The sequence below is a fragment of the Dasypus novemcinctus genome, chromosome 18 (genome assembly GCF_030445035.2).
Source record: "Dasypus novemcinctus isolate mDasNov1 chromosome 18, mDasNov1.1.hap2, whole genome shotgun sequence".
Lineage (NCBI taxonomy): Eukaryota > Metazoa > Chordata > Mammalia > Cingulata > Dasypodidae > Dasypus > Dasypus novemcinctus.
Window position 1 is genome coordinate 28,842,470 of NC_080690.1, and position 15,115 is coordinate 28,857,584.

Genomic DNA, 15,115 nt, shown 5'->3' on the forward strand with positions numbered 1-15,115 from the left:
GAATATCTTTTTATTGTAATATGAGGTTTCAATTTCCCTTTTTATTCCTGTAGAACCTAGTAAACTGAGAAGGACTTGACTTCTGCGAACACTTCAACTTCATTATTTTGGATGAGGAGTCACAAAATTTCAGCCTTTGCTCAACTTGAACCTGCCACTTGTTTTTGTAAATAAAGTTTTATTGGAACACAGCCACCCTCATTCTTTTTGCCATACAACTGCTGAATTGAGAAGTTGTGCCTGAGATGGTGTGGCCTGCAAAGCCAAAATATTTACCACATAAAAAAATTCTTGCCAGCCACTACTCTACATCGATTAGGGATTTGTATTTTCATCAGGAGCTTGATTACCTGGCTCCTATATCATTACAAGATCTAATTCTGTCTCATATACTCTATAAGGATAAGATTTTTAAAAATATTTTTTAAACCTTTGGCAAAGAAATACTTATGTCTTTCTATTATAATCCAGCTACATTTAATGGGAATTGACATCCCCCGTGCTTGACTTAGAATCTTGGAAGCTTAGTCATCACAAGGTCTGGAGCCTTTGAAAGCACTGCATTCATTTTGAGTGTGCCAGGAAAATCTGGCTTCATTTAGTGTAGTATTTGGGAAGAGTCCCAGATACACCATCCAGGCTGTAAAGGGCATCCTAACAAATATTGTGGAACTTACCTACTTGGAGTAGGGGGATTTATTTGTTTCTTACATTGATTTTCTTTAGCATTCTTTATTCTACCTGTCCCCTTTCTTTCCTCAGACTTTGGTGATGGCTACAATAGAGTGTTTTTGTAATTGAGACAGGTGACTGCCTCCATCAAACCCCAGTCTCTGCATTTCATTGCCTTGGTGGATTTCCTAAGCTCAGCAATGTTTCTCTATTAACAAGCATGAGATGGCTTGAAATAAAATTTCACTTGGACTAGAGTTCCTATCAAATGCCCAATAAACTCTAACATGTATTGTCCAATATGAGAGTAGGAACTGAACAAGTGATGAAAATATTTTGTAGATCTTTATCCATGCATATTTAGCATTTTTAGTGCAGTGCCCTTTATATATATATATATATTTCATTTACACTTCATCAGTGTAACTCTCAATTATACCTCTTATTCCCATTGAAAATATCTGTTGCAGGATGGGCTTTTTGACAGTTGATGCTGAGATGGAATTTGAGGTACAAGGTGTTTGTTATTGACCAACATGTGAAAGGAAGAGGGCAGGAGCAAGATGGGCAGAGGTATAAATCAAAATGCAAAGCAGTCCCAGCTAAACCTTTTTCCAACCCAATAAGGCTCTCTGCAATGAGTATTGCCCATCAGGAGTCCCACATTGTGCCAAAATGTTGGGGCCTTTACACTTCTGTTGCTTAATCTTCAGATAACCCCTGGAAGCAGCTCCCTGAGGCTGAGGCAAATCCTAAAGAGTGCACAGCTGGAAACTGTCTAGAGACCTCACACCTCACCTCTGTGGTGTCCTTCCTTGCCAGGGGGTCTGGGCAGCAAGATCTCCATGTCTATCACAGATAAACAAATGGAATCCCTTTATTACCAGTGTAGTTCAACTAACTTGATACAGCTAGTCATCTAAGTACCAGATCCATATAAAAATAGCATAAGAATAAAGAGAGAGAAAAATTAAAAAGTGTTGGTCTGGGGTTTAAAAAGAGCTCTTTTCTGATTGGCCATGCCTCTGTCCTCTCCAGAGAACAAAATTTAATAATGTTTATATTCTGAGAGAAACAAAGATGCTTCTGTAAGCCAAGCAGTGATATCTGACATTATCATACTCATAAGGCAAAATAAATTCCCTATTTTGCATCCTGACAAAAGGAGATTGGCATTCTTATCTGATGTTCAACTATTTGTGGGAGCCATTTCAGCCAAGCCTTTATTTTTCCTTGTATTTCTACATTCTGGTTTGACACAATACATTATACAACCTTGCTTATGATAAAGGACAATCAGATTTGACTAATGTTGCTGAGGAAAACATAATATCGCACATTTAAAGAAGAGAATATGTTAAAAGAGAAATTCCATTTCCATCCATCTGTCAAACATGTATTTGCTCTAATCTGCATATGAAGTCCACTTGCAGGGGAGCTGGGTGGGCCTAGTTGAAATGCCTTTCAAATGGATCTCAGGATCCAAATCAAGTTTGGATGATCTATCAAGATATCTATCTTCATGGTAAACGAGAATAAGATTTAAGAAAGTCTATAGAAAGGGTCAAAGTCATGCAAGCTATATATAAGATTGTAAAGGACAGGAAAACACCTACATGCTGTTCCAAATCCAAAGCTCTGAATTTGGGCAGAGCAAATACGGAAGGGGACCTGGGACCAGAACACAGCACAGGCCAACTGTGCTCTAACAAAATAGGCTCTAGTTCTCCTCTATTGCTTGTCAAGCACATGATATTGAGTTTTGCCCTTTCTTAAATATAAAGGACAAGGATATACCATGTGGGTAGGCACTGTGGTACTCTTGGTGAAAAATTATTTTGTTTCCCTAGAAATAATTGATTTTGGTTGAAAACTAGAGTGGTGGGCTTATGTTATTACTATTGTTTGTTAGACAAGCAAACAAACCATTTCACTACAAAAGGTTAAGGTTAACTGTCTTATTCACCAGTTAACTCCCAACACCTGCCATGAGTGTTTAGCATTTGCTAAATGAGCCTAAATGCCTAGTTAAAATTTCAAAATATGTGTAGTTTTATGACATTTTTGGAAAAAACCTTCTTTGACATATTTATGCACTGTGCATTTATTTTTTCTCTGGGAATGTTATATTCTCCACAAACATTTTCTCTTTCTATATAGTAAATAATTCTGACCTATAGTGTACAAACTTACATGATCAAATACCACCACCTTCACAGCTATTCTCACAGTAAGTAAGAGTCTATTATGTGTTAGAACCAAGAATAAGTTAAATGAGAACAATGTGTTGTCTTTATTGGACATTATTCTCATTTAACTTACTCTACACATGAAGAGACACAATGAAAGGGTAGTATATATGACTTCACAGATTACAGTGACTTATTTGTGAAACAAAAAAAAGGCTGAGACAGGTAAAATATTACAAGAATATTCCTATCAAAATAAACAGCAAATTTGAAAGATATGAGCTTGAAAGATGTTCAATATATGAATAACTTACCAAAGGGTAGAATAGTTGAAGTTCAGGAATTAACGGGGTAGGACACCAAGGAACAGATCATGCAACCTTGGAAATTGTGCTAAGGGGAATTTATTTATTTTTTGTCTGCAGGAAATGGGGAAGTATTTGAAAAAAAATATGCAGGGGAGTGATATGAACTAAATCAGATCTGAAAGCAATAGATCTCCCTGTGATTATGGACATGTGCTCTATGCAGTTCAATATGGCAAACACTAGAAACATGTGGCTACTGAGTCCTTGAAAGTTAGCTAATGCAACTGAGGAACTGGAGGAGAGGAAGTAGTAGATGCCATATATATATATATTTAAATTTTATTAAGAAAGTGTCTCTTTTATATCTATACACATGCACACATGTAGTCATTTGTCTTGGATGTTGGTATGAAATGTAAAAAATTGGGCAGTGTTAATTGAGGAAACATATCATTCACATAAGTTATTTATTATTTAATATCAACAATGCCAGCTATACTTGGCTCTCACACTATTGTGCTTCCTCTTTTCTGAGATGGTACCTCTGTAAATCCTGTTTATACTGGTTGCTCTCCAATGCCTTCAAATAGTTTTTTGACAATTTTATCCAGGTCTTATTATTGCATGTGGGGACTGCCTAATAAAGACAACTCAATTGTGGTAGAAAAAAAAAAATATATATATATATCAACAATGGCAACAGTGCAGGAGAGTATGCTATTTCCCAACACAATAATACTGCATTTTGACCTTTCCTCAACCACTGTTTCACTGGCATCTTCTTAATCTCACTCAGTTTCTACAAACTACTCTGAAATGAGTAAACTGGTGACCTCAGCTTGTGTCCATGAACAGAGTAATGTAGGTTAAATTGGCATCCCTCAACTATGTGTTAAGCACATAGGTAGGGATTTTCTTCCATTTGAAGCCTTAATTCCACAAAGCAAGAGGTTGAAGTCCTTAGAAATAACTTCTGAGAAATACTAGGCTAGAGAAGCATTAGTATGCAAGTACATCAAGATATTTCTGTATTTTAAAAATGAGAAAATTTAAAAAGTACTTCTATGAGTATTGGCCATCATGGATGATACAGTTCCAAAAATATATCTATCTTTTGCACTCAAAAGGGACTGCCTCTTTCCCAAAACTTCCATCATTAGAATTGGTATTAACATGACCCATGGAGTCCATTTCCTCACATGCCACTTCCCACTGTGTTAATGAGAAATTTCTCCTTACTGTGGCAGGAAAATGACTCTTCAGTATCTATACTATTCTTCTCAAAATGAGGTCCCTTGTCTAATGCCTCTCAAATAATTTTCCAAATGAAGAGCAAATTCAATACATGCATATTCTTAAAAAATTTAAATGAAGACTTCAGTATGGGAGATATAAATTCTAGAATTTATAAATATAAATTTGAAGACATTGCACTTCCAAATATACATAATTCTTTTCTTTTCTCCTCCATCTCCTTCTTTCCTTCACGTTTCGTTGGCATTTCTTCAAACATAATAATAATAATTCATGTTCAATAAATGTTAGTACATCTTTACAAAAAAGAATTACTGAAATTTGCAGTGCAAAATTCTGACCTAGGTGATGTAATGATATATGAATTGAACATTCTGTCTTTGCACTGAAAGACCAAAAGTCAGGCAAATGTAATGATTAGCTGGAGAATAATAGAAGGGGCCATCCTTATGAAAGAGAAGATCAGCAAAACCTCATGAGCTGTGAGTTCTGAAGCCTAAATGACCTATTTTCTCTCCAGCTCAGTCTGTGTGTTCTAGGGGGATACCCAGAGGAGTGGATATTTTGAATGTGGTAAACACTGGTATAGACAAACACCCCAAAGATTTTTATGATATTTTTCTAGTGTCACATGAGAAATTCTGACTTCCCCAAAGTTACTAAAGGATGTGGGTGGTAGCCATTTGTTTATTTCCAACTTTGGAAACAATTCCTTCAATCTTCAACAGGTTAAAGTGTTGGCTCATCATTTTTTATTATTATTATTTTTTGGTAGCTTATTTAAGTCCTGTATTGATTCATTTACTGCAAGGCACAATTTCTTGTTTCCTATTTATAGAGCAGGATATTAGATTAAGTGTAGTTACATATTTTTAATGGGGTCCCACAGGTCTGATTTTAGTAAAGGTTCTCTGGTTTCTCACATTGTGCTTATTTCATCCTTATTTAGAAGGACTCTGAGAATCCCAGGGAAGCAAAGTGGCTCATGGATCTACTTTTGAGACATCTACCCCAAACCATGACATCCCGAGAACTTAAATGGTACACTGGGTTCTAAAATTTAAGTCATTATCCTTGCTTTGTTACTTTTAGCTTATTGTGTTTTCCTTTGAAAGTAGTTTCTGTTAATTGGTTTAAGGAAAGAGCCTCTCTCTGAGTCTTGAAATTAAGTATTGCCATTTGTTGCTACTGCTGTAGCTGTAGCACCCATTGAGATGAATAGAAGATTGGAGGCATCAAGTTGACAGAGTAGATGGCGGCAGTGGTTGAGAACCAGAAAAGAGCAGGATGAATCTTTGCCACTACAGAAAGGGGTGGCACAGCTGAGGTAGGGTACATGTGCATGGGTGTGTGTTGGGAAGAGCTTCTTCTGAGTGTATTTCTCAAAAGTGCAGTTTTATTTTAATGTGACTTATGACTATGATAAAGTGTCAGTATGAATACAAATTCAGCCTGTTCAATAAACCCTTGGGGGTTTTTAACAAGGGGTCTGTGAACATGAATTGAAAATTCTAAAAAACGTTATTCTTGGGAAACAAATGTGGCTCAAGCAGTTGGGCTCCCGTTTACCATATAGGAGGTCCAGGGTTCGATGCCCAGGGCCTCCCGGTGAAGGCAAGCTGGCCCACTGCAGTGTGCTGGCCCGCAAGGGGGTGCCACTCCTGGAAGGAGTGCCACCCTAAGCAGGAGTGCCGGCCGATGTGGAAAGCTGGTGCAGCAAGATGACGCAACAAGAGTCACAGAGAATGGACAATAAGAGACATAGCAGAACACAGAGCTGAGGTGGTACAAGAGAATGATCACCTCTCTCCCACTCCAGAAAGTCCCAGGATTGGTTCAGAGCCGCCTAATGAGAATACAAGCAGATGCAGAAGAACACACAGCAAATGGACACAGAGAGCAGACAATGGGGGGGGGGGGGGGGAGGTGGTTGGCAAGGAGAAGTAAATAAATAAATGTTAAAAAAAGCATTATTCTTGTGGGGATGTGTTGGTGTGGGTGTGATATATTTATTAAATAATACACAGTATCGTGTGGACTTAATAAGGGGTCTCTGGTTTTCTGGCGAAGTGGTCTGTGGAACAAAAACTGTTAAGAACCCCTGCTTTCAGTCTACAATGGTCAGTTTATGGGACATAGATTTTGATTAGCAAAGTTAGTGGGAAATTTGCTGGTGGTGCAGATATCAGAACCTCACTTGCTCACCATCTGCTGCTTTATCTTTGATCACTTAAACTGATGTCATCAGTGTGCTTATTTCCACTGATATGAGAGTCAGATCAACTTCTATAGGGACAGAAAAGAAAAGAGTGAAAGGAATGCTAGCTTGGAACTGAGAAGGGGCCCAGGGAATCATCATAGAAACCTTATTGTTGTTTCCAAATAGGTAGCGATAGCATTAGAGATTTTAAAAAATATATCTTTGGAGCACTTATTATGCATCAGTTACTCTAATGCATGCTTTATATGATTTATGCCATTTAAGCCTCACAAATCCTGTAATAATTCCCATTTTACAAATGAGGAAACTAAGGCACAGAGAGACTAATAACATGACTAAGTCACACTTCTGTAAGTTATGGAGCCATCATGTGAGCCCAGGATGTCAGGCCCATGTTCTTTAAGATGAGAATATGGGTATGTGAGGATCCTGTGACCTAGAACTCTGCCACGAACCTATAAATAAACAGCCAGTAAACCAGACCACACTCTCAAACAGTGGTGCAGAGAAGAGTTTGTGAGAAAATGAAAAGTGGATTAAAAGTTCACCCAGAGGATTTTTTTTTTTTTGAAGAGGTACTACGAATTGAATTTGGGACCTTATACATGCAAACCAGGTGCCCAACTGCTAAGCTACACCTGCTCCTCCTTCCAGAGGTTTTAAAAGAAGATGGGGGTATAGGCTTCTGTTTTCAGACAATTAAAAGAGGTCTAATTTCTTATTTCATAAATCATCTTTACTTAGATATATGTTACAGTATATGGCATTTAACACTTTAAGACAAATATAAGATGTTCAAATCAGTGTATCCAAAAATTCCAAAATCAGAAAAATAATTACTTGTTAGACTGTGCTCCATTTTTCTGATTCAGAAAATAGAGTCCATGGGTAGCCAGCCATTCGATGATATGCCACTGTCACATGAGAGAGTGAGAGCTTTTGGCACAAGGCCTGTTACATACAGTCAATATCCATGCATGTTGGTGAAGCATACCAAACTCATCATGTCATCCAATCCTCAGAGCAAAACTATTACTTAGGTGCTATTGCCATTCCCATTTTACGGGTAAATAAGTTTAACCCTTCCCATGGTTGGTTTAAGCCCAGACTTCGGAGCCATTCAGACATGGGCATTCATTCTGGTTCCATCATTTACCAGTTGTGTTACCTAAAAAATCCAAGGAGGGATGGGATCGGAGAAGGCAAACACATCTAGCACTGTGTTTGGTATATGTTTGAGGTTTAATGCATGCTTCTTGACTATAATATTGACTCACAGTTTCTAGCTGGTGAGTTATTCTTGGAAGCTTTTATCATAAAACATGTGAAATTCTACAGAGGCAGAAAGGGATTTTGGAAATAGTTGAGGTAGACTTTAAACTGAATTTCTGAGCGAACATTTTTTTTTCCCCATCAAGTTTCTTCCATTGTATAATCTCGTAATATTATGACAGCCTTACATCTGATCTTGCTAAAAAGCTGCATTTATAGCCTATTTTATAAATTCTTATGACTCATCCCATAAAGTCTGTCATGAACTGGAATTTTTTAAAATTGAGAAAAATATCCCTGCCTCTGTTAGAGTTATGGAAGCAAAATAGCACTCAACTCTTTTTCTGGTTTGCTGTTATTTATAACCTGTTAAGAAAGGGGCTTTTTCCACTAACCTTCAATTAGGAAAGTTTACTAAAATTTAATTTAATGGGAGATGGTGATGATTATGATAAACATATCTTTAGCACCAACTAACTGTCAGAGACTGATTATGCTTTGTTTAAAATCTTCATGACTACCCTGGAATATATGTCCTCCATATTTTACTAGTCAAGAATCTGAGGTTCTGTGAATTTTACTAATTATGCAAGAAAGAACAATATATAAAAAGAGAATTTGCTCCCAAGTCAAGATTGCATGGCATGGATTTGAATATGTGATTAAGTAAAACACAAACAAACAACAACAAATAAAACCAAATATGTTTTTAAATGCCAGTTTCCAAAATCCTGTCCTTGTTTCCACTGCTTCTTCTAGCCCAGAATTCTGAGCAATTACTGGACATCAACCAAATAGCCATGGAGCGTGTCTCTGATTTGGGATTCATGAGTATCAGTGATTAAACTGATTCTCATTTACTGTGCCCTCTGGGAAGCTGGTTGATGCATGAATGTGTGGAATATCAGCAGTGAGATTAAAAAAAAAAATTACTGGAACCCAGTATTGCCTGCAAAACTTATTTATAAATATGATGCAGAAAATGATAATTAATCCTCTAGATATTCCTTTGCTTTTTTAAAAGTGAGAGTGTATACAATGTCTGAAGCAGAATGCGTCTGTTCAGTTATTTTACAGTTAAACTTGGACTCTCATTGGTCTAATCAACCATTATTGTTCCCCAGGAAAATGACTTTTGGTCTTTTTTCCATAATACAAAATATTCAAATGCTTTGCAAAAACTTACCCTCAACCTCAGGATTTTGATGAGAGCACTGCTAATAAAATCTGCTCCAAATCCTTAAACCCATTCTGAATTTCTGCAGTCATTCTTGGGTGGAGGGACAGGAAGGAGAGACACAAATTCCTGAAGAAATCAATGCAAATCAATGTCTTAGTTTTCTTTGTAGTTAAGTCATTACTAAGTCAGGTGTTAAAATTTCATATTACAAATTTTTAAAGGAATTTAGTAATAAACGACTTCCAATAAAATGAGCACTTATAAATACTATTTCAAATTTTAAATAATGTTTTTCTTTGGTGGGGAGGATTTAACTGGGATGCCTCTTTACTATGGCCACAAACCTGGTGTATAGGGTATGAGAAAGAAATCGCTAAGAAGAAGAACAAATAAATATATATTTTTATCTATCTTTCTATCTATTGATCTATCTATCTACTTATCTCCCTGTCTCTCTGCATCTCCATATTTAGATGTAGATACAAATGGCTGTATGTACATCCATATACAAACAATACAGTGTTTTTGATAAAATCTATTAATGTTAACAATATAAAACAGAAGATTATGGATACTTTAGTTTTCTTTCACTTTCTTACAATATAATAATCTTTTATTCTTGATCATATAATAAATGTTCATTTAGATAATATATAAAAAAGCAAAATATGCTCAGCAACAAAGAACTATGGGTTACATTTCATATTTGGGATTAGTCTGTATCAATAAATGGTGAAGATTGCATGTGCTCTTCCTAAGAGGTCACTTCTACCATGAAGGTTTTCTTCAGTCCTTTCTTCTAGAATGGGTTTGCATACTCTCTTCTTTGGATTTCCATTATATTCTGTTTTAATTTAGTTCACTGCTTATTTATGGGCCAATCTTTCTCATTATGCCTTGTGTTCCTTAAGGCATCAACTTTATTGGATTTAGCCTTTTGTAGCCAGAGCACAACTCTTGGTGTATAAAAAGGATATTAATAAACATTGTTGGAAAAACAATTTCTTTATTATTTTGACACTTTCTTTTCTTGTGAAACAATTGACTTTAGACACTAACTGTCTTGCTGATTATCTTCTCTGAAAGAGTTGTCTCAATAGAGGAACTACTAAACTGTTCATTTAATATTCTTACTTTGGTAGGATCTAGTACATTTGTTAAAATGTTTATTCCAACTTTTAAAATCTCTTTACTAGAGAATCATAATTTATCTGATTTTTATAGAAATCTAAATATATAATTCATTTAAAATGGAAGCAAAACAAAACAACAAAAAGTAGTATATGTTGCCCACATATTTTCTTTGAACTACCATTAATAGCATGCTGCCTAGCACCATTCCGCTTTGGACCCAAGTTCATTGTTTTACATGATATTTTTTGGCAAGTGCTAATTATCATAAGCTGTCCAATAAATATGATGGATTGTCCAATTAACTCTTCATCAGTATCCATTTTTGAAGATGCTACCTATTGAAATGGATGGCAGTTTATGACCTCCATGTTGCATATGCAGCTAATTACTCCTTGGACAATAACGATTAAGTTTCTTATGCCTCATTCAATCATTTTGCTTTACAAATTATGATGCCACTGAGTTTCCCAATTCATTTGACTTCGCAACTATGGCTCTCCAAGGATTACTAAAGGTCTGCTGTGGAATGTATGGCTCATATAAACATTGAAGTAGGTTACAAATGTATCTGTTTTGTAGGTTTTCCATCGACCGGCACACAGATCTGGAGAGACAATTCAACATTAATGCAGATGATGGGAAGATAACACTGGCAACACCACTTGACAGAGAATTAAGTGTATGGCACAACATAACAATCATTGCTACTGAAATTAGTAAGTGCTGGGTTTGCTCATTTCTTTCTAGTGTGGCTTGGTTTAATTTCTTCATAAATCACAGGATAAAAAATATCTGTTAGATATTTTGGTATCCGTACTTATTTTATTGTTTCTAAGGAGCCTTTGAATGAATTATCTTAACATGAAATAATTTGCACTATGGTAAATTACTAAAAAATTGCAAAATATTTAAGAAGGAAACATTCTTATGTACAAAAAAGGGGGAAAGGGTGCTATGGTTAAATGAATCAAAACACAAACATTAAATGGACCAATATTCAGTCATTTAATACAAAACTTCTCATATTTAAATATGGGGAAATAGCAGAAAAAGGAAGTTTAAAAGGCAGAATTAAAGAACTGTACACTACAGTTTAAATAAATAGGATAAAAATATATAGACTGTATATAATATAAATTCTGTGTACATTTATTTAATCTATATGTGTAGATTAAATAACATATATAAACATATAGATTCAGAAAATATTGAAGGAAACTTTACACTAACAATACATGTATTTTGGGGAGGTGAGATCATGATTTTTTGTTATGTGTTTCAGAGTTTAGTGTATTTTACATAGTAATCATTGACTCTTTAAAATTGTTTCTTCAATATATAATTATACATAAAATTTAATTTTTTTGTTTTTTTTTCAGGAAAGGAAGTACCAGGGTTGTTGAGATAGCATAGTTAGTCCCTTTGCCAATTTTTAATGGGTGTGACTTCTTTGACTGTATTTAATGATACTAGTATTGAATCCCTAAACAAGTTATATGGTAAAATTTAGTGTGCACTATCTGTGAGGGTTTGCACTCTATCTTACCAATTTTTTTATTATACAAAACATGCAAAAAGGAAATGTTCATTTTATTTCTAAGTATAACACATTTTGTATACTATCTAAATATTGTCTTTCCTCATGAACCTGGTGAGGTCATCAAAGATATGCTCAAATTCAAGAGATACAATAAATTCATGAGGGAGTTGGAGTAGGGAGAATCTGAATAAGAAAATAAAAACCAGCACTAAGAAAGATTAGGTGGTAAGCATGCCCTTATAGAGGATGTAGAGTATAATTACACACTGCAGGCCCCCAAATTGGCTCTATGCTGTCTGGAGACTAAAGCATAAACAGAGAAAACAGTCTCTGAGGTATACAATTAATTTTGTTTGTATTAAGAAGAGCAATCCAGGTGTTCAGGAAGGGTACCATTTTCTCTTGTTCTGAAATGTAAGGAAAATATCCTTCATGAATCCTCATAAAAAGAACACCATCTGCAGCCTTATCCTGAGTCCTGGCCTCTTGCTTTCCTCCTCAGACAGCATGAGTTTCACCACCTGCTTCAACACTTACTCCACCAACTACCAGTCTCTGGGCTCCATCCAGATGCCCAGCCACCAGATCTGACCAGCCAGCAGCATGGCCAGCATCTTTGCCAACTCTGGAGGCTTGGTTTCCCACATCTCTGTGTCCTACTCTTCTAGCTCCCAGGGTGGTCGGGCATCTGCTGGCCTAGTCACCAGGATGGCCGGTGGTCTGGAGGGAATTGGGGGCATCCAAGGCAAGAAGGAGACCATGCAAAACCTGAGGGACTGCCTGACTTCCTACCTGGACAGAATGAGGAACCTGGAGACTGAGAATCAGAGACTAAAGGGCAAGATTTGGGAAAACCTGGAGAAGAAGTTGACCCCAGGTCAGGGACTGTAGTATTACTTCAAGACCATTGAGGAACAAGACTCAGATATTTGCAAGTTCTGTGGACAATGCCCTCATCATTCTGCAGATCGAGAATGCCTGGCTGGCTCCTGATGACTTCAGAGTCAAGTATGAGACTGAGCTGGCCATATGCCAGCCTGTGCTGAATGACATCCATAGGATCTGCAAGGTCATTGATGACACCAGCATCACTAAGCTGCAGCTGGAAACAGCGATTGAGGCTCTCAAGGAGGAGCTGTTCTTCATGAATAGGAACCATGAGGAGGAAGTTCAAACCCAGATTGCCAGCTGTGGACTGACCATGGAAGTGGACACCCCCAAATCTCAGGACCTCAGCAAGATGGTGCCAGATATCTGGCCCAGTATGAGGAGTTGGCTTAGAAGAACCAAGAGGAACTGGACAAGTACTGGTCTCAGCAGACCGAAGAGAGTACCACAGTGGCCACCTCTAAGTCTGCTGAAATAGGAGCTGATGAGACAATGCTCACATTGCTGAGATAGACAGCCCAGTCTTTGGAATCAACCTGGAGTGCATGTGAAATCTAACAGCTTGGAGAACAGCATGTGGGAGGTGGAAGCCCACTATACCCTGCAGATGGATCATCTCAGTGGGGTCCTGCTGCACCTGGGGTCAGAGCTGGCACAGACCTGGGCAGAAGGGCTGTGCCAAGCCCAGGAGCTCAGGTATAAAAGCTGGAGGCTGAGATCACCACCTAATGCCACCTGCTGGAAGACAGGGAGGACTTCAAGCTCTGTGACGTCCTGGACAGCAGCAACTCCATGCAAACCATCCAGGAGACTACCACCTGCAGGTTCGTGGATGGCAATGTGGTATCTGAGACCAACAACACCCAAGATTTGAAGTGCTGAAGCAGAAAGAAGCAGGGTACTCTTTGGGGGATGGCTAGCCATTAAAGACGTCTGAATTTTCCCAAAAAAAGAAGAGGAAGAAGAAGAGCACTGAGTGAAATAGTGAAGAAGGTCTTTTTTTTTTTTTTTGGTTTACCAGGGCCAGGCAATGAACCTGGAACCTTGTGTGGGAAGTGCTCCTTAACCGCTGAGCCACATCAGCTCCCCGAGTTGTTTTTTTCATTTGTTTTGCTTGTTTGTTTTTGTGTTTTTTTTAGGAGGCACCAGGATCTCCCCTGTGGCTCAACCATTCAAGCCACAGTCACTCTCCATGTCTGTTCCTTAAAACAACCTTTTGTGCAAGCAAAAAACAGTGAGTCAAATTTATATGTAGTTTCAACCTTACCAAATCTCCTTCTGGATAGAGACAGAGCTTTGAAAACTTTGGCATTTTTCTTGGCTAAGGTGTACTATTTCTTCCCTAGTTTGTTATTCTGGCAGTAATTTCCTCTTGTAACATTAAGAGAAAAAAGGAAACAAAAGATGCCATTTGGTGGTTTAGGTTTATTAGAAGTGTTATTCCCATCTAGAGAAATGTTACCAGCATGAAATGCTTATAATTTACAGTGTTGAAGTTGCATAATCATTGTAGATCTCTGAAATAAACTAAACCTATTTATATTGATTTAAAGCTTTTTAAAAAGCTCCAAAAGACTACAGCAAGTTTTCTTAAAATAATGTAAACAGTAATTACTTTTAAATGAATTGTCCCATATATTAAATAAAACCTAGTTTGTTAGCCTTTATCCACATTGCTTTTTAATGAGACAGATACTTTCACCAAAATATTCATCAAAGTCCTCATTATAGGGAACCATATACTCAGTTCTAAGGAACAAAAAGAGATAAGTGCACAGCATCGGTTCTTATGAAGCATTTCTGGGGTGATCTGGAAATATAAGACTCATCTGCAAGGAATCATGGACAAGTAGGGGAGACAGACACAAAAGCAGATGTTCCAGAGCAATGACCTGTTAACTTCCGGATGATGAGAGTATCTAGCCCAGTCAGGGAAGACATTCATTTGTTCATTCAATCAGTAATTATTTATTCAGTCTCTACCACTTGCCAAGCATTCTTCTAGTGAGTGAGTATTTGGTAGTGAACAAAATAGGCAAAAATCTTAATCCTCTTGGAGTTTTCCTTTCAGTATACCTGGAAGCACCTTTTTATGAAAAAGAAAGTTGGAATCTGTTGAGACAGCCTTAAGGAAAGATGTAAGGTAAAGGATGATGCCAGTTAGGAATTATAAGCAGTTCCTTGTTAGTGGTGTAAAAAAAATGCAATAACAGACCTCCCTTTTTTCATTATAAATTTGAAAAGGTAGTCTTTTTGTATGTCACTAAAAGAACTAGTCATTACTAGTTTGTAAAATGGTATTTTGTTTTTATTTTTGAAGAAACTTTAGATTACTTAAATGTTACATAGAAATATAAGGGATTCCTATATGCCCCACTCCATCCCCCTCCCACATTTTCCCACATGAACAACATCCCTCATTAATGTAGTACATTTGTTAAAATTGATGAAAAGTAT

At 37.0% G+C, this 15,115-nt stretch overlaps 1 protein-coding gene and 1 pseudogene across 1 annotated transcript in view; both read left to right on the forward strand.

Annotated features, from left to right (window-relative positions):
• The window catches only part of CDH8 (cadherin 8), a 422,481-nt gene that overhangs the window by 248,916 nt on the left and 158,450 nt on the right, over positions 1-15,115 (forward strand). The window contains exon 8 of the mRNA XM_058279904.2: positions 10,810-10,946. Coding sequence (XP_058135887.1) covers positions 10,810-10,946 — 137 coding nt within the window. The remainder of the gene's footprint in view (positions 1-10,809; positions 10,947-15,115) is intronic.
• LOC139436905 (keratin, type I cytoskeletal 18 pseudogene) lies at positions 12,278-13,540 on the forward strand (annotated as a pseudogene).